Source organism: Sphaeramia orbicularis, unplaced genomic scaffold (genome assembly GCF_902148855.1).
Source record: "Sphaeramia orbicularis unplaced genomic scaffold, fSphaOr1.1, whole genome shotgun sequence".
Lineage (NCBI taxonomy): Eukaryota > Metazoa > Chordata > Actinopteri > Kurtiformes > Apogonidae > Sphaeramia > Sphaeramia orbicularis.
In genome coordinates, this window is record NW_021941486.1 from 393,633 (window position 1) to 414,537 (window position 20,905).

The following is a 20,905-nucleotide window of genomic DNA, read 5'->3' on the forward strand; positions in this document are numbered from 1 at the left end:
GTGACAGTCTGGGTCCATGCCCATCCCCTTTCTAAGGCTAGTGAAAAGTTTTCAGCCAAGTTAGCTCCCCGCTGGGATGGTCCAGCATTAGTTTTGAGAAAGTTGGGGCCAGTTACTGATCTGGTTAAATGGAAGGATTCCTCTGATAGACAAGATGTTGTTAATGTGGTGAATCTGAAGAGGTGTTATGGGGCCAACCAGTAGCCTCTGGCTGGGGGGGGGGGGTCTCTGTAGCATAGCCACAGAATGTGTGTACAGAATGTTTAGTTTTATTTACTTGTATCCCTGGTACATCTGTATGACCTGTAATTCTGAAGGGGTGTGTCCGAGTGCACGCGGACCATAACAATCATTGGGGGGGGGGGGGGTCAGAAAGAGACAGACAGAACACACTCCAGGTGTCTGCATGAGACTCCAGCTATCAGTTCCTAGTTTCTGTTAAAATTAAAACAGAAAACTCTAGGACCACTGGGAAGAAGCCTGTGGTGAGAGCTTTGAATAAACCACCAACATTAACTGTCGTAACGGAAGGAGCAGCGACATCGGGCCGGGTCTGGGAAACTTTTCGTTTGGAGTTTGGACTATTTCCCTTTGGATTATTTTCGTTGCCTTTGGATTACTGGACTGTGAACTATTTATCAGTGAAATACTAATTTCCCTTTGGATTGTTCGGTCCGACACTGAGTATAAAGAACTGTGTCCACCATGTTCAGCAACAGGTTTGAACAGAGACTAATGGGGGGGGGTGGGGGGGGTGAGCTGTAGTCAGCGCAGGGGGGTTAATGTTTGTGTTCTGTCCTGATTTGTGTTGACCTTTAACAGTAAATGGCGTGAGGCCGTTCTGAATATGGGTTCAGGTGTGGATTAATTATTTTACTCAAACAGATGAAAGCACATTCTCACTGTTCCAGTTCCTCTCAACAGCCTTTGTCTTAGATTGGTAACCGGGGCTCTGAGGGGTCGAGTGTTACAAGGTACCCAAACCGCTCCTATTTAAACCAGCCTAACCCTTACCCTAACCCTTACCCTAACCCTTAACCTAACCCTTACCCTTACCCTAACCCTTAACCTAACCCTTACCCTAACCCTTAACCTAACCCTTACCCTAACCCTTACCCTAACCCTTAACCTAACCCTTACCCCAGCGCTTACCCTAACCCTTACCCTAACCCTAGCATTAACCGTTACCTTTACCCTAACCCTTACCCTAACCCAAACCTAACCCTAGCTCCAGTGAACCCTGGAATCATCAGCTTTAGTGGGAGGAGTCAGCAGCATTCTACTGCCCTCAGGAGCACCATCAGAATCCCTGAATCAGGTCCAGGTGTCTGGGTTTCAGTGGACCGGGTCAAGGTCTTTAATGACAGGTTCCCGGTTCAGGTACGTGGCCCAGTAGACCAGGTTGAAGCTCCCGAACAGCACTGGGAACATGATGCGGGAGATGCGGTCGATCTTACTGACGCTGTTGAAGCTTTTTCCTTTGGGCTCCGGTTTGGTGTCCACCGGGGTGTGGTTGGGGTCTGAGGGGACACATTTGGATGGGTCTAAGGGGACACATTTGGAGACACTGGGTAAAGGTGAGTCCTTCAGGATGTTGGGGGCGTAGTTGGCAACAGCAACGGCGTAGGCGTTGTTCTGCTTCAGGACGGAGGATTCCTTCTTCTGCAAAGACAAAGACAAACAGTCAACACCTGGACAAAGACCAACGGTCAACACCTGGACAAAGACAAACGCTCAACACCTGGACAAAGACCAACAGTCAACACCTGGACAAAGACAAACGCTCAACACCTGGACAAAGACCAACGGTCAACACCTGGACAAAGACAAACGGTAAACACCTGGACAAAGACCAACGGTCAACACCTGGACATCTGCAGGACCAGTACTAGAGTGGTTCCAACAGACAGAGTGTCTGTCAATGTGTCCTTTAACACAGAACACAGGAACTGTCCTCCAGGGTTAGGGTTAGGGATAAGGGATAAGAGTTGGGGTCTTCCAGGGTTAGGGTCAGTGTCCTTCAGGGTCAGGGGTCAGTTTCCTCCAGGGTTAGGGTTAGGGTCCTCCAGGGTTAGGGTCCTCCAGGTGTTAGGGTTAGGGTCCTCCAGGGTTAGGGTTTGGGGTCCTTCAGGCTTAGGGTTAGGGTCCTGTACCTTATCGGGGACCACACTCTTGCCGTCCCAGGCCCATCCTCGTTTGGTGAAGTAGTTGACGGTAGCGAATTCGATCAGTGCACTGAAGACGAAGGCATAGCAGACTGCGATGAACCAGTCCATAGCGGTGGCGTAGGCCACTTTAGGAAGGGAGTTCCGAGCACTGATACTGAGGGTGGTCATGGTCAGAACTGTAGTGACACCTGGAAATGACCAAAAACAGGGTCCAGTTAGTCTGGGTCTACAACAGACTACAGGGGGAGGGGGGGTTAGGGTTAGGGTTAGGACACTAGACACTAGAGTCTGTCTGTGGGACTATGGGACACAGGTTCTGAGGTCTGAGGAGGTCTGATGTGGATCTGACACTGACAAACATCACAACACTGTGAGTCCAAAAACAAAAAGACATGAGGGAGATTCAGATCTACTGCACACAAACGCTGCAGCTCCACTACGTGGAACTGACTCGACTCGACTCGACTCTGGTACCAGGTCCTATTCCAGACCCTTTCCACTCTGGTACCAGGTCCTATTCCAGACCGGTTCCACTCTGGTACCAGGTCCTATTCCAGACCCTTTCCATTCCAGATCCTCCCTCTTTCCAGTCCCTGGTCGTCATAGCGATGCGGTGCGTTCCTTCTGTGTGCTCTGCCCACAGTTGCTGTTAAACTCACTGGTTGCCTGTTGTCTGGTCAAACTCCTGCTGAATGTTTGCGTCTGAACCTCCTGGACAAACCATGGTGTAGTTTTACAGACTGTCATCATGTGGATTCACCTACTGACAGATTTACTGGAAAAGGGCGGGGCACACACACCACTCTGACCAATCAGAGGTCTGCAGTGTTTACACAGTGTCACCTTTAGTACCTGGTCCACAGTCCTGGAACCTCAGCAGAGGAGAGACCAAAAAACTAGGACCAGGTACCAGATTCCCAAAAACTAGTACCAGGTACCAGATTCCCAAAAACTAGTACCACGTACCAGATTCCAAAAAACTTGTACCAGGTACCAGATTACTAAAAACTAGTACCAGGTACCAGATTCCAGGTCCTTTTTGTAATGGAAACGCAACAAGGCCGAGTGGAGTGGAGTGGATACCTCCTAGTGCAACCTCTGCATTAGTGGCTCCAGTGTCCTCAGATCTGAACCAGTGTTCAGAACTCAGAGCTCCTCCTTCAGCCTGAACTCTGTGCATGTGTGGATCCACTCTGTCTGTTTAAATCCAACAGTTTCCAGGTTGTTCCATACACAGAAACAGCTGAATCTGGTCCCAGTCATGTGTCTGTCCAATTAGATTCAATTCACATCTATATTAGTTGAGTTCAAATTTTAAATGTGTGGGAAATGGGATTTTCAAAGTTCAGTGTAAATGTCCACAGAGTCCACATTCCACAGTGGATGTGGACAATTAGTTCCAGAAACAAGAGATTGTTCTAAGCTACAGGTGGATCCAACTGGAAGAGAATCAGAGTTGTTTGGAATTTTGGATGAATTTTGGAAAACTGTAGATGTTGTGACCTTGCTGTGACCTTGAACTTTGTCCTACTGGGACCAAAATGGACTGGGTTGGTCCCAGGGCCTAGGCCTATCTGTGGGGAAGATTTGGGAAAGATGGGTGGAAGAGTTTTACACTGAAGATGAAAACAAACAAACAAACAAACAAACAAAGTACAGTGATCCCCACACCTACTGGAGGAGGAAACCAGGACGTCACAGTTTACTCTGATCATTTGACTGAACTCTTCCTTGATTTAGACCAACACGAAATATTAGCAAAACAAACCAAGATACCAAGAGTGAAGCAGTTCTGGACAGGGAACGAATGAATGAATGAATGAATGAATAGAACAGGATAAATGCAGCTCAGATCTGAGGAGGTGTCCATGACACCGCTCATGAGTCCTTGAACATGTTCCAGACTCACCAAACACCGTCTGGCCGGAACTGATTCCCGATTGAGCCAAAAGGAAACCTGTGAGAGGATGACGGTCATGATGCAGGGCAGGTACGTCTGGATCACAAAGTATCCGATCTTCCTCTTCAGATGGAAGTGTGCGGTCATCACCGTGTATTCACCTGAGGACAAAGAAACATGTGAGGACTTCTGTTAAGAACCCACAGAAGAACCAGGCAACATGGAGGAACTGAAGAACCCTGAGTTTATGGACCTGTTAAGGCAGGGGTGTCAAACGTGTGGGCCAGGGGCTAAATGTGGCCCCCCAAAGGGTCCAGTTCAGCCCCTGGAATGTTTTTGTCAAGTGCAAAAATTCCACAGTCTTGAATATAACTCAGCCAAAAAAAAAAAAAATAGCTTGAATTAAGGAAAAAATCTTGAATTAAGCAAAAAAAAAAAAAAAAAAATCTTCAATTAAATAAAAAAAATCTTGAATTAAGCCAAAAAAAATCTTAAATTTAGCAAAAAAATCTTGAAGCCAAAAAAAAGAAAAAAAAATCAATTAAGTTTAAAAAAAATCTTGACTTAAGTAAAAAAAAATCTTCAATTAAGTAGAAAAAAAAAACTAGTATTTAAAATTTAAATTTTTGTCTTTGTTTAAGTGCAAAAAAAAATCACATTAAATGGTGAAACTCTTTCCATTTCCAAACTCTCCTGTACCAATAAAATGTGACTAACCTGAACAAATGTGTCCAACCTGAAATGTCTGTATTAAATTCAGTCCAGTTTGAACTCTTTCCTTCCTGTTCCTCAGTGTTTAGTGTCTTTGCAGATCTGATCCAGAATGCACATGGACTAATGAGAAGTGGAGGAAGAAGACTGAGAAAATTACACTACATTTCTTACAATTTTTTATTTAAATTTAATTTTTTTCAGGGTTTCTTTCTTTATTTATTTTTTTGATAGTTTATAAAAGTATTTTCATAATTTAATGGGTTGTTTTTACACTAAAACAAAGACAAAAATTGTCAGTTGTCATTATTTATAGGTTATTCTGTTTTTATTTTTCTGGTTCGGCCCACTGCAGATCAGATTTAGCTGAATATGGAAGTGAACTAACAGGAGTTTGACGGCCCTGTGTTAAGGACTAAACCCACCAACGCAGTCTGAACCCTGTTAGCATCCGCTAGCATCAGTTAGCATCAGTGTCAGTTTAAGAAAATAAATGGACGTCACACATTCCTCAGTTCAGGTTGAGGGTCCACCATGTGAGTGTTCACTGTTCAGGTGAGTGAGACTAAAAGACCCCAACTCCTCTGAGAGTGGAGGAGGTTTGGACTGACACCAGTGGCACCACACTGACCAGTGGACTGACCATGTCCGAACCTTTAGTCAGATGTGCTAGTTGTGTTTCAGTCAGTGTGGATTACCTCCACCCACAGTAGTACACGATGCAGTACCAGTTAACACCACTGGGCGGTGCTCTCCTTTTGTGTTGGTACTCCAGGTACCACTCTTGTATCTTCTTTTCTTGACTCTTATAAAGTCAGTACTATGGACGGTAGAGAAGACAACGAGCGAACAAAGGTTGTATTGTTTAATGCCAGTGTTTTCGTACACGTTGTCTACCTGAAAATAAATGCACCACTGTGTCGCCTACATTCTAACTTTATTCTGGACTCATGCTACTAGCACCTGTGGATTAGCTTCTGTCCCATTCCACCTTAAACTGGTTCTCAGTCTTTTTTTTTTTACTCGTACTAGATCAGGGGTCGGCAACCTTTAACACTCAAAGAGCCATTTTGACCCAGTTTCCATGGAAAAGACAACAATGGGAGCCACAAACACTTTTGACATCTGAAATGAAGATTTTAGCCTATATATACCGTAAATTCCGGACTATAAGCCGCTACTTTTTTCCCACACTTTAAACACTGCGGCTTATACTCCAACGCGGCCTATACAACGATTTTACCGGTACCACAGCTTGGTGCCACCGCAGCGCACCTCGGGGCCAACGCTAGGTGCCGTTGCACCGCCGTACCATGGCTCGGCTGAGGCACCACCGCGGTGGTGCCTCAGCTCGAGGTGCCGGTGGTGCCGCGGCACCGGTGGCACCCAGTTGTGGCACCGCGGTGCCATGGCACCTGACACCGAGCAGTGGCACTGCGGTGCAACGGCACCTGGCACTGAGCCCTAGTACTGCAGTGCCACGGCACCTAGTGTTGGCCCCTGGTGCCGCGGCACCTTGGTCGTGCCCTGGCACCTGGCATCATTAAATGTTCTATTTTCTTCAGATATTTTTCTTTTCTTAGATTTCTCCATACTTGGCCTACCAGGGGTTGAAAGTCTCGATAAATGTACGGCGTTTTGGCGGGCTGTCGGAGAGTGTGACGCATATTTTGAGAGACGAAAAATAATACTACACACATATATATATATATATATATATATATATATATATATATATATAATTTTATTTTAATATTTCGAGATCACAATAATCTTACAATTTACAACTACAATTAAACAAACAAACAAACACAAATAAAATACTTTGTTCAGATATTGTGCAGTTTTGGTGTCGCAGGACATTCCGCACATGCCGGCTGTCGGCTGACACGTCAAGTGCTGTCAAACGTCTGTGAAGAAGGCGAATGCTGATCACCGAAATTGCACAAGGTCTGAAGAAAGAAGTTAAAAACTTCGACTTAATAAGAAGACATGATACACGTTTTGGAGACAAATAACATACACTTCAATCGGACACTTATAATTTATTTTTCCAAGCCACGCAGAGCCGCAACAGAAGGATGAAAGAGCCGCATGCGGCTCCGGAGCCGCAGGTTGCCGACCCCTGGAGTAGAAGAACGCGGTGTGTTGACGATGGCTTCTCATTCGGTGCTGTGAGCTTTTACGCAGAGGACACGTGACCTTCAGAAGCTACAGATGAAACCAAGTCCAAAGGTCAAAGGTCAAAGGTTGACCCCATGTTCCATACAGCTGTGCTTATTTACTGAAAACACAAAGGTCATAGGTCAGTTGACTGTTTTTGGTGTGTGCTAATGGAGGGCATGATGGGAACTGACCGGTGCTGGACTTGATGGTCTCCTGGCCCACGGTCTGACCCACCAGGTCATACTGGTTCAGTCTGGACCCATCTGCAGCCACATCCACAGACTGGGAGGCGTTACGAGACCAGATGTAGGTCACCTCTGTTTTAGTGTAGGCATCTGAAGGACAGAAACAAGACCACATATGAAGACCAAGACCAGGACCACATGAAGACCACATGAAGACCATATGAACCCAAAACCAACACAGACCACATTCAGACCAGATGTAGGTCACCTCTGTTTTAGTGTAGGCATCTGAAGGACAGAAACAAGACCACATATGAAGACCAAGACCAGGACCACATGAAGACCACATGAAGACCATATGAACCCAAAACCAACACAGACCACATTCAGACCAGATGTAGGTCACCTCTGTTTTAGTGTAGGCATCTGAAGGACAGAAACAAGACCACATATGAAGACCAAGACCAGGACCACATGAAGACCACATGAAGACCATATGAACCCAAAACCAACACAGACCACATTCAGACCAGATGTAGGTCACCTCTGTTTAGTGTAGGCATCTGAAGGACAGAGACCAGGACCAAATGACAGACCACCAGACCAAGACCACATGAAGACCACATGAAGACCACATGAACCCTAAACCAACACAGACCACATTCAGACCAGATATAGGTCACCTTTGTTTTAGTGTAGGCATCTGAAGGACAGAAACCAGACCACATATGAAGACCAAGACCATATGAAGACCACATGAACCCTAAACCAACACAGACCACATGAACCCTAAACCAACAAACACCACATGAACCCTAAACCATCACAGACCACATTCAGACCAGATACAGGTCACCTCTGTCTTAGTGTAGGCATGTGAAGGACAGAAAAGGGGACACAGATGAGAGACCACCAGACCAGGACCACATGAAGACCACATTCAGACCACTTAAACCCTAAACCAACACAGACCACATGAAGATCACATGAACCCTAAACCAACACAGACCACATGAACCCTAAACCAACACAGACCGCATTCAGACCAGACTGGACCTGGTCTTTAGTTCTGATGTGGGTTTGCAGTCTTTCTCAGTCCTGTCTAACCCTAACCCTGGTCCCACACATGGGTCTAAGTACAGATAGAACAGACCAGAAGATGAATGATCTGTTATGACGTTAAAGATCATTTAATATCTGATAGAACATTTATATCAAACATTTACTACCTTTAGTACCTGTTAGTTTAACTTTAACCCAGTGGTTCAGTTTAACTTTAACCCCGTGGTTCAGTTTAACTTTAAGCCTGTGGTTCAGTTTAACTTTAAGCCTGTGGTTCAGTTTAACTTTAAGCCTGTGGTTCAGTTTAACTTTAACTCCGTGGTTCAGTTTAACTTTAACCCTGTGGTTCAGTTTAACTTTAACCCCGTGGTTCAGTTTAACTTTAAGCCTGTGGTTCAGTTTAACTTTAACCCCGTGGTTCAGTTTAACTTTAAGCCTGTGGTTCAGTTTAACTTTAAGCCTGTGGTTCAGTTTAACTTTAAGCCTGTGGTTCAGTTTAACTTTAACCCCGTGGTTCAGTTTAACTTTAAGCCTGTGGTTCAGTTTAACTTTAAGCCTGTGGTTCAGTTTAACTTTAACCCCGAGGTTCAGTTTAACTTTAACCCCGTGGTTCAGTTTAACTTTAACCCCGTGGTTCAGTTTAACTTTAACCCCGTGGTTCAGTTTAACTTTAACCCAAATGTACTTGAGTCAAAGCAGAACTTACAGCTGCCAAACTTCAGTGGACAGGAGTGTGAGTCCATGGGGAAGTCCTCCAGATGCATGGGACACTCAGCCTGGACGGTCAACCTGCACATACACACATACACACACACACACACACACACACACATACACACACACAATGAAAATGATCATCATGGTCTGGTCTATTGTCTGGACGTCTGTGACAGTTCTCAGGGACTTTAATCTGAGGTCGTCCTAACCCTTCAGATGTGGGACAGTTGGACGTATGTACCTCATGGACAGTTGGACAGTTGGACATGTGTTGGTATCTCATGGTGTTGGTGTGTTGGTACCTCATGGTGTTGGTGTGTTGGTACCTCATGGTGTTGGTGTGTTGGTACCTCATGGTGTTCGTGTGTTGGTACCTCATGGTGTTGGTGTGTTGGTACCTCATGATATTCATGTGTTGGTACCTCATGGTGTTCCTGTGTTGGTACCTCATGGTGTTGGTGTGTTGGTACCTCATGGTGTTCCTGTGTTGGTACCTCATGGTGTTGGTGTGTTGGTACCTCATGGTGTTGGTGTGTTGGTACCTCATGGTGTTGGTGTGCTGGTACCTCATGGTGTTCGTGTGTTGGTACCTCATGGTGTTGGTGTGCTGGTACCTCATGGTGTTGGTGTGTTGGTACCTCATGGTGTTGGTGTGCTGGTACCTCATGGTGTTGGTGTGTTGGTACCTCATGGTGTTGGTGTGCTGGTACCTCATGGTGTTGGTGTGTTGGTACCTCATGGTGTTGGTGTGCTGGTACCTCATGGTGTTCATGTGTTTGTACCTCATGGTGTTGGTGTGCTGGTACCTCATGGTGTTGGTGTGTTGGTACCTCATGGTGTTCATGTGTTGGTACCTCATGGTGTTCATGTGTTGGTACCTCATGGTGTTCGTGTGTATGTACCTCATGGTGTTCATGTGTTGGTACCTCATGGTGTTCATGTGTTGGTACCTCATGGTGTTGGTGTGTTGGTACCTCATGGTGTTGGTGTGTCGGTACCTCATGGTGTACAGCAGGGTTCCGTCCTCCATGATCCTCAGCAGTTTGTTGGGCATGGTCATGTTGTGTGCCACGCTCTTCTTTCCGTTGTGGAAGAAGGTGTCGGGGGTCCAGATCTTACTGGCCATCAGGTTATTCAGAGGAAGGATGTTCATTGGACCGTGGAACTTCAAACGCTCGTCCTTCCAACTCTGACGGAAGAACACATCCACTGTGTACTCCTGGGGGAAGGGGGGGGGGGGGGGGGGGGGGGGGGGGGGGGGAGGGCAGAGAGAGAGAGAGAGGGAGAGAGGGAGGAGGGCAAAGAGAGAGCGAGAGAGAGAGAGGGAGAGGGAGGAGGGGGAGAGGGGGGGCAGAGAGAGAGAGAGAGAGAGAGGAGGAGGGCAAAGCGAGAGAGAGAGAGGGAGAGGGAGGAGGGGGAGGGGGGGAGAGAGAGAGAGAGAGGGGGAGAGGGAGGAGGGAAAAGAGAGAGAGAGAGAGGGGGGGGGGGGGGGGAGAGGGGGGACAGAGAGAGAGAGGGAGAGAGGGAGGAGAGAGAGAGAATGAGAGAGAAAGAGAGAGGAGGGAGGGGGGGTGTTAGAGTTATTCTATTCTACCCTTCCTTTGATATTTTTTCTGTATCTGTTCTAGATGGAATAGATGTGTGTATATTTGTTCTAGATGGAACAGTTCTGTGTATATTTGTTCTACATGGAACAGATCTGTGTATATATGTTCTAGATGGAACAGATGTGTGTATATCTATTCTAGATGGAACAGTTCTGTGTATATTTGTTCTACATGGAACAGATCTGTGTATATATGTTCTAGATGGAACAGATGTGTGTATATCTATTCTAGATGGAACAGTTCTGTGTATATTTGTTCTAGATGGAACAGATCTGTGTATATTTGTTCTAGATGGAACAGATCTGTGTATATTTGTTCTAGATGGAACAGATCTGTGTATATATGTTCTAGATGGAACAGATGTGTGTATATCTATTCTAGATGGAACAGATCTGTGTATATATGTTCTAGATGGAAAAGATGTGTGTATATCTATTCTAGATGGAACAGATGTGTATATTTGTTCTAGATGGAACAGATCTGTGTATATTTGTTCTAGATGGAACAGTTCTGTGTATATTTGTTCTACATGGAACAGATCTGTGTATATATGTTCTAGATGGAACAGATGTGTGTATATCTATTCTAGATGGAACAGATCTGTGTATATATGTTCTAGATGGAACAGATGTGTGTATATATATTCTAGATGGAACAGTTCTGTGTATATTTGTTCTAGATAGAACAGATGTGTGTATATCTGTTCTAGATGGAACAGTTCTGTGTATATTTGTTCTAGATGGAACAGTTCTGTGTATATTTGTTCTAGATGGAACAGATCTGTGTATATTTGTTCTAGATGGAACAGATCTGTGTATATTTGTTCTAGATGGAACAGATCTGTGTATATATGTTCTAGATGGAACAGATGTGTGTATATCTGTTCTAGATGGAACAGTTCTGTGTATATCTGTTCTAGATGGAACAGATCTGTGTATATTTGTTCTAGATGGAACAGATCTGTGCATATTTGTTCTAGATGGAACAGATCTGTGTATATTTGTTCTAGATGGAACAGATCTGTGTATATTTGTTCTAGATGGAACAGATCTGTGTATATATGTTCTAGATGGAACAGATGTGTGTATATCTGTTCTAGATGGAACAGATCTGTGTATATTTGTTCTAGATGGAACAGATGTGTGTATATATGTTCTAGATGGAACAGATCTGTGTATATTTGTTCTAGATGGAACAGTTCTGTGTATATTTGTTCTAGATGGAACAGTTCTGTGTATATTTGTTCTAGATGGAACAGATCTGTGTATATTTGTTCTAGATGGAACAGATCTGTGTATATTTGTTCTAGATGGAACAGATCTGTGTATATATGTTCTAGATGGAACAGATGTGTGTATATCTGTTCTAGATGGAACAGTTCTGTGTATATCTGTTCTAGATGGAACAGATCTGTGTATATTTGTTCTAGATGGAACAGATCTGTGCATATTTGTTCTAGATGGAACAGATCTGTGTATATTTGTTCTAGATGGAACAGATCTGTGCATATTTGTTCTAGATGGAACAGATATGTGTATATTTGTTCTAGATGGAACAGATCCGTGCATATCTGTTCTAGATGGAAAAGATCTGTGTATATCTGTTCTAGATGGAACAGATCTGTGTATATTTGTTCTAGATGGAACAGATCCGTGCATATTTGTTCTAGATGGAACAGATCCGTGTATATTTGTTCTAGATGGAACAGATGTGTGTATATTTGTTCTAGATGGAACAGATGTGTGTATATTTGTTCTAGATGGAACAGTTCTGTGTATATTTGTTCTAGATGGAACAGATCTGTGTATATCTGTTCTAGATGGAACAGATCCGTGCATATCTGTTCTAGATGGAACAGATCTGTGTATATCTGTTCTAGATGGAACAGATCCATGTATATTTGTTCTAGATGGAACAGATCCGTGCATATTTGTTCTAGATGGAACAGATCCATGTATATTTGTTCTAGATGGAACAGATGTGTGTATATTTGTTCTAGATGGAACAGTTCTGTGTATATTTGTTCTAGATGGAACAGTTCTGTGTATATCTGTTCTAGATGGAACAGATCTGTGTATATTTGTTCTAGATGGAACAGATGTGTGTATATTTGTTCTAGATGGAACAGTTCTGTGTATATCTGTTCTAGATGGAACAGATGTGTGTATATTTGTTCTAGATGGAACAGTTCTGTGTATATTTGTTCTAGATGGAACAGATCTGTGTATATTTCTTCTAGATGGTACAGATCTGTGTATATCTGTTCTAGATGGAACAGATCTGTGTATATTTGTTCTAGATGGAGCAGATGTGTGTATATTTGTTCTAGATGGAACAGTTCTGTGTATATTTGTTCTAGATGGAACAGATCTGTGTATATTTGTTCTAGATGGAACAGATCTGTGTATATTTGTTCTAGATGGAACAGTTCTGTGTATATTTGTTCTAGATGGAACAGATCTGTGTATATCTGTTCTAGATGGAACAGTTCTGTGTATATCTGTTCTAGATGGAACAGATCTGTGTATATTTGTTCTAGATGGAACAGATCTGTGCATATTTGTTCTAGATGGAACAGATCTGTGTATATTTGTTCTAGATGGAACAGATCTGTGCATATTTGTTCTAGATGGAACAGATATGTGTATATTTGTTCTAGATGGAACAGATCCGTGCATATCTGTTCTAGATGGAAAAGATCTGTGTATATCTGTTCTAGATGGAACAGATCTGTGTATATTTGTTCTAGATGGAACAGATCCGTGCATATTTGTTCTAGATGGAACAGATCCGTGTATATTTGTTCTAGATGGAACAGATGTGTGTATATTTGTTCTAGATGGAACAGATGTGTGTATATTTGTTCTAGATGGAACAGTTCTGTGTATATTTGTTCTAGATGGAACAGATCTGTGTATATCTGTTCTAGATGGAACAGATCCGTGCATATCTGTTCTAGATGGAACAGATCTGTGTATATCTGTTCTAGATGGAACAGATCCATGTATATTTGTTCTAGATGGAACAGATCCGTGCATATTTGTTCTAGATGGAACAGATCCATGTATATTTGTTCTAGATGGAACAGATGTGTGTATATTTGTTCTAGATGGAACAGATGTGTGTATATTTGTTCTAGATGGAACAGTTCTGTGTATATTTGTTCTAGATGGAACAGTTCTGTGTATATCTGTTCTAGATGGAACAGATCTGTGTATATTTGTTCTAGATGGAACAGATGTGTGTATATTTGTTCTAGATGGAACAGTTCTGTGTATATCTGTTCTAGATGGAACAGATGTGTGTATATTTGTTCTAGATGGAACAGATGTGTGTATATTTGTTCTAGATGGAACAGATCTGTGTATATTTCTTCTAGATGGTACAGATCTGTGTATATCTGTTCTAGATGGAACAGATCTGTGTATATTTGTTCTAGATGGAGCAGATGTGTGTATATTTGTTCTAGATGGAACAGTTCTGTGTATATTTGTTCTAGATGGAACAGATCTGTGTATATTTGTTCTAGATGGAACAGATCTGTGTATATTTGTTCTAGATGGAACAGATCTGTGTATATTTGTTCTAGATGGAACAGATCTGTGTATATTTGTTCTAGATGGAACAGTTCTGTGTATATTTGTTCTAGATGGAACAGATCTGTGTATATTTGTTCTAGATGGAACAGATCTGTGTATATTTGTTCTAGATGGAACAGTTCTGTGTATATTTGTTCTAGATGGAACAGATCTGTGTATATCTGTTCTAGATGGAACAGATCTGTGTATATTTGTTCTAGATGGAACAGATGTGTGTATATTTGTTCTAGATGGAACAGTTCTGTGTATATTTGTTCTAGATGGAACAGATCTGTGTATATTTGTTCTAGATGGAACAGATGTGTGTATATTTGTTCTAGATGGAACAGTTCTGTGTATATCTGTTCTAGATGGAACAAATCTGTGTATATTTGTTCTAGATGGAACAGATGTGTGTATATTTGTTCTAGATGGAACAGATGTGTGTATATTTGTTCTAGATGGAACAGTTCTGTGTATATTTGTTCTAGATGGAACAGTTCTGTGTATATTTGTTCTAGATGGAACAGATCTGTGTATATTTGTTCTAGATGGAACAGATGTGTGTATATGTGTTCTAGATGGAACAGTTCTGTGTATATTTGTTCTAGATGGAACAGATCTGTGTATTCTAGATGGAACAGATCTGTGTATATTTGTTCTAGATGGAACAGATCTGTGTATATTTGTTCTAGATGGAACAGTTCTGTGTATATTTGTTCTAGATGGAACAGATCTGTGTATATTTGTTCTAGATGGAACAGATCTGTGTATATTTGTTCTAGATGGAACAGATCTGTGTATATCTGTTCTAGATGGAACAGATCCGTGTATATTTGTTCTAGATGGAACAGATCCGTGCATATTTGTTCTAGATGGAACAGATCCATGTATATTTGTTCTAGATGGAACAGATGTGTGTATATTTGTTCTAGATGGAACAGATGTGTGTATATTTGTTCTAGATGGAACAGTTCTGTGTATATTTGTTCTAGATGGAACAGTTCTGTGTATATCTGTTCTAGATGGAACAGATCTGTGTATATTTGTTCTAGATGGAACAGATGTGTGTATATTTGTTCTAGATGGAACAGTTCTGTGTATATCTGTTCTAGATGGAACAGATGTGTGTATATTTGTTCTAGATGGAACAGATGTGTGTATATTTGTTCTAGATGGAACAGTTCTGTGTATATTTGTTCTAGATGGAACAGATCTGTGTATATTTCTTCTAGATGGTACAGATCTGTGTATATCTGTTCTAGATGGAACAGATCTGTGTATATTTGTTCTAGATGGAGCAGATGTGTGTATATTTGTTCTAGATGGAACAGTTCTGTGTATATTTGTTCTAGATGGAACAGATCTGTGTATATTTGTTCTAGATGGAACAGATCTGTGTATATTTGTTCTAGATGGAACAGTTCTGTGTATATTTGTTCTAGATGGAACAGATCTGTGTATATTTGTTCTAGATGGAACAGATCTGTGTATATTTGTTCTAGATGGAACAGATCTGTGTATATTTGTTCTAGATGGAACAGATCTGTGTATATTTGTTCTAGATGGAACAGATCTGTGTATATTTGTTCTAGATGGAACAGTTCTGTGTATATTTGTTCTAGATGGAACAGATCTTTGTATATCTGTTCTAGATGGAACAGATCTGTGTATATTTGTTCTAGATGGAACAGATGTGTGTATATTTGTTCTAGATGGAACAGTTCTGTGTATATTTGTTCTAGATGGAACAGATGTGTGTATATTTGTTCTAGATGGAACAGATGTGTGTATATTTGTTCTAGATGGAACAGTTCTGTGTATATCTGTTCTAGATGGAACAAATCTGTGTATATTTGTTCTAGATGGAACAGATGTGTGTATATTTGTTCTAGATGGAACAGATGTGTGTATATTTGTTCTAGATGGAACATTCTGTGTATATTTGTTCTAGATGGAACAGTTCTGTGTATATTTGTTCTAGATGGAACAGATCTGTGTATATTTGTTCTAGATGGAACAGATGTGTGTATATTTGTTCTAGATGGAACAGTTCTGTGTATATTTGTTCTAGATGGAACAGATCTGTGTATTCTAGATGGAACAGATCTGTGTATATTTGTTCTAGATGGAACAGATCTGTGTATATTTGTTCTAGATGGAACAGTTCTGTGTATATTTGTTCTAGATGGAACAGATCTGTGTATATTTGTTCTAGATGGAACAGATCTGTGTATATTTGTTCTAGATGGAACAGATCTGTGTATATATGTTCTAGATGGAACAGATGTGTGTATATCTGTTCTAGATGGAACAGTTCTGTGTATATTTGTTCTAGATGGAACAGATCTGTGTATATTTGTTCTAGATGGAACAGATCTGTGCATATTTTTTCTAGATGGAACAGATCTGTGTATATTTGTTCTAGATGGAACAGATCTGTGCATATTTGTTCTAGATGGAACAGATATGTGTATATTTGTTCTAGATGGAACAGATCCGTGCATATCTGTTCTAGATGGAAAAGATCTGTGTATATCTGTTCTAGATGGAACAGATGTGTGTATATTTGTTCTAGATGGAACAGATCCGTGCATATTTGTTCTAGATGGAACAGATCCGTGTATATTTGTTCTAGATGGAACAGATGTGTGTATATTTGTTCTAGATGGAACAGATGTGTGTATATTTGTTCTAGATGGAACAGATCTGTGTATATTTGTTCTAGATGGAACAGTTCTGTGTATATCTGTTCTAGATGGAACAGATGTGTGTATATTTGTTCTAGATGGAACAGATGTGTGTATATTTGTTCTAGATGGAACAGTTCTGTGTATATTTGTTCTAGATGGAACAGATCTGTGTATATTTCTTCTAGATGGTACAGATCTGTGTATATCTGTTCTAGATGGAACAGATCTGTGTATATTTGTTCTAGATGGAGCAGATGTGTGTATATTTGTTCTAGATGGAACAGTTCTGTGTATATTTGTTCTAGATGGAACAGTTCTGTGTATATTTGTTCTAGATGGAACAGATCTGTGTATATTTGTTCTAGATGGAACAGATCTGTGTATATTTGTTCTAGATGGAACAGTTCTGTGTATATTTGTTCTAGATGGAACAGATCTGTGTATATTTGTTCTAGATGGAACAGATCTGTGTATATTTGTTCTAGATGGAACAGTTCTGTGTATATTTGTTCTAGATGGAACAGATCTGTGTATATTTGTTCTAGATGGAACAGTTCTGTGTATATTTGTTCTAGATGGAACAGATCTGTGTATATTTGTTCTAGATGGAACAGATGTGTGTATATTTGTTCTAGATGGAACAGTTCTGTGTATATCTGTTCTAGATGGAACAAATCTGTGTATATTTGTTCTAGATGGAACAGATCTGTGTATATTTGTTCTAGATGGAACAGATGTGTGTATATTTGTTCTAGATGGAACAGATGTGTGTATATTTGTTCTAGATGGAACAGTTCTGTGTATATTTGTTCTAGATGGAACAGATCTGTGTATATTTGTTCTAGATGGAACAGATCTGTGTATATTTGTTCTAGATGGAACAGATCTGTGTATATTTGTTCTAGATGGAACAGTTCTGTGTATATTTGTTCTAGATGGAACAGATCTGTGTATATTTGTTCTAGATGGAACAGATCTGTATATATTTGTTCTAGATGGAACAGATCTGTGTATATTTGTTCTAGATGGAACAGATCTGTATATATTTGTTCTAGATGGAACAGATCTGTGTATATTTGTTCTAGATGGAACAGTTCTGTGTATATTTGTTCTAGATGGAACAGATCTGTGTATATTTGTTCTAGATGGAACAGATCTGTGTATATTTGTTCTAGATGGAACAGTTCTTTGTATATTTGTTCTAGATGGAACAGATCTGTGTATATCTGTTCTAGATGGAACAGTTCTGTGTATATTTGTTCTAGATGGAACAGATCTGTGTATATTTGTTCTAGATGGAACAGATGTGTGTATATCTGTTCTAGATGGAACAGATGTGTGTATATTTGTTCTAGATGGAACAGTTCTGTGTATATTTGTTCTAGATGGAACAGTTCTGTGTATATTTGTTCTAGATGGAACAGATCTGTGTATATTTGTTCTAGATGGAACAGATGTGTGTATATTTGTTCTAGATGGAACAGATGTGTGTATATTTGTTCTAGATGGAACAGTTCTGTGTATATTTGTTCTAGATGGAACAGTTCTGTGTATATTTGTTCTAGATGGAACAGATCTGTGTATATTTGTTCTAGATGGAACAGATGTGTGTATATTTGTTCTAGATGGAACAGATCTGTGTATATTTGTTCTAGATGGAACAGATCTGTGTATATTTGTTCTAGATGGAACAGTTCTGTGTATATTTGTTCTAGATGGAACAGATCTGTATATATTTGTTCTAGATGGAACAGATCTGTATATATTTGTTCTAGATGGAACAGATCTGTGTATATTTGTTCTAGATGGAACAGATCTGTGTATATTTGTTCTAGATGGAACAGATCTGTATATATTTGTTCTAGATGGAACAGATCTGTGTATATTTGTTCTAGATGGAACAGATCTGTGTATATTTGTTCTAGATGGAACAGTTCTGTGTATATTTGTTCTAGATGGAACAGATCTGTGTATATTTGTTCTAGATGGAACAGATCTGTGTATATTTGTTCTAGATGGAACAGATCTGTGTATATCTGTTCTAGATGGAACAGTTCTGTGTATATCTGTTCTAGATGGAACAGTTCTGTGTATATTTGTTCTAGATGGAACAGATCTGTGTATATTTGTTCTAGATGGAACAGATCTGTGTATATTTGTTCTAGATGGAACAGTTCTGTGTATATCTGTTCTAGATGGAACAGTTCTGTGTATATTTGTTCTAGATGGAACAGATCTGTGTATATTTGTTCTAGATGGAACAGATCTTTGCTCTTGGTTGATGGTGTGATGTGTGTGTGTTGTGTGGGCGGGTTCACATCTGTCAGTCAGATCCAGCTATTCCCAGAGGCACCTGTCACTCACAGTTTATGTCAACCCCCCCCCCCCAGTAAACAGTCTGTGCATATGTTAGGGCCTTTAACTGAAGCAGAAGATCCATCCTTTAACCCGGACTGAAATTGAACCACACTGGACTAAAGTTAAACTGAACCACACTGGACTAAAGTTAAACTGAACCACACTGGACTAAAGTTAAAACTGAACCACACTGGACTAAAGTTAAAACTGAACCACACTGGACTAAAGTTAAACTGAAACACACTGGACTAAAGTTAAACTGAAACACACTGGACTAAAGTTAAACTGAACCACACTGGACTAAAGTTAAAACTGAACCACACTGGACTAAAGTTAAAACTGAACCACACTGGACTAAAGTTAAACTGAACCACACTGGACTAAAGTTAAAACTGAACCACACTGGACTAAAGTTAAACTGAACCACACTGGACTAAAGTTAAAACTGAACCACACTGGACTAAAGTTAAACTGAAACACACTGGACTGAAGTTAAACTGAACCACACTGGACTAAAGTTAAAACTGAACCACACTGGACTAAAGTTAAAACTGAACCACACTGGACTAAAGTTAAACTGAACCACACTGGACTAAAGTTAAAAAAAAAAAAAAAAACTCCTTTTCCTCCACTGTCACCAGAAATGTAGCTGGGATAGGCTCCACCCCCTGTGACCCCCCCCCCCCCCAAAGTATAAAGCGGTTCAGAAGACAAATGGACTGGGACTAAACCTGGGACTAGGACTAAACCTGGGACTAAACCTGGGACTGGGACTAAACCTGGGACTGAGACTTAACCTGGGACTAAACCTGGGACTGAGACTAAACCTGTGACTGAGACTAAACCTGGGACTGAGACTAAACCTGGGACTGAGACTAAACCTGTGACTGAGACTAAACCTGGGACTGAGACTAAACCTGTGTCCATGTGTTGTTCTTATTGGTGTGTGTTAAACTCAGACAGGACATGTTGAATCTGTCCAAATCACCAGGTCCAGCAGCAGGAGGACACTCCCTCATCTGTCAGACCACTTCCTGTGGACCCTGTGGACCCCCCCCCACACACACACACACATACAGATCCATGGTGTGCAGGTCTGATGCAGACAGGACTTCCGACAGTAAATAATAGATCAGTCCATCAGTGGGTTCTTCTTCTTCTTCTTCTTCTTCTTCTAAATGTCCTGTTTCAATCACAGCTCCTTCTATTCCTGCACTTTATTTAATATTTGAACACAGATGGGGAGTGGGGGGTTGGAGGGGGGTGGGGCTTTCATTGTGATGAGAGAATGGAAGGAAGCTTTTAAGGCAGAAAGCACTCTAAGCATATATATATACACACACACACACACACACACACACACACACACACACACACACACATATATATCTCAGGTGTTTGTGTCAGACTGAAGGTGAAGCCCATCTTCTCCTAAAATGACTCCCATTAAATGCTCAAATCTGTTCAGTTGTTTTCATTTCATTGACTCCAAATGTGTTGGAACACGTTCATCTCTCAGACCAGTTGGTTCAGAATCAGTCTGATCCCAGATCAGTGGACTGGATGTTGTTCACTTCTCCTCCATTCCCGTGTCTGTGTTTGTTCATTCCATCTCTGCTCAGTGCATTTGTCCGTAGACGCTCAGCGTCCATGCACTTCAATGGGACTGAGTGGAACTGCTGGAAAAACCACTACAAACTGGACCAGCACTGGACACATGACACCTGTCGTCCCGCCCCCGGATGCTCAGCGTCTCTGGG

At 41.2% G+C, this 20,905-nt stretch overlaps 1 protein-coding gene across 1 annotated transcript in view; it reads right to left on the reverse strand.

Annotated features, from left to right (window-relative positions):
- Positions 1–1,254: 1,254 nt before the first annotated feature.
- Positions 1,255–20,905, reverse strand: part of LOC115415952 (gamma-aminobutyric acid receptor subunit alpha-2-like) — a 32,477-nt gene continuing 12,826 nt past the window's right edge. The window contains exons 3-9 of the mRNA XM_030129634.1: positions 9,908–10,128; positions 8,899–8,981; positions 7,137–7,280; positions 4,078–4,229; positions 3,945–3,960; positions 2,154–2,356; positions 1,255–1,662 (exon numbers count right to left, since the gene is read on the reverse strand). Coding sequence (XP_029985494.1) covers positions 1,336–1,662; positions 2,154–2,356; positions 3,945–3,960; positions 4,078–4,229; positions 7,137–7,280; positions 8,899–8,981; positions 9,908–10,128 — 1,146 coding nt within the window. The 3' untranslated portion in view covers positions 1,255–1,335. The remainder of the gene's footprint in view (positions 1,663–2,153; positions 2,357–3,944; positions 3,961–4,077; positions 4,230–7,136; positions 7,281–8,898; positions 8,982–9,907; positions 10,129–20,905) is intronic.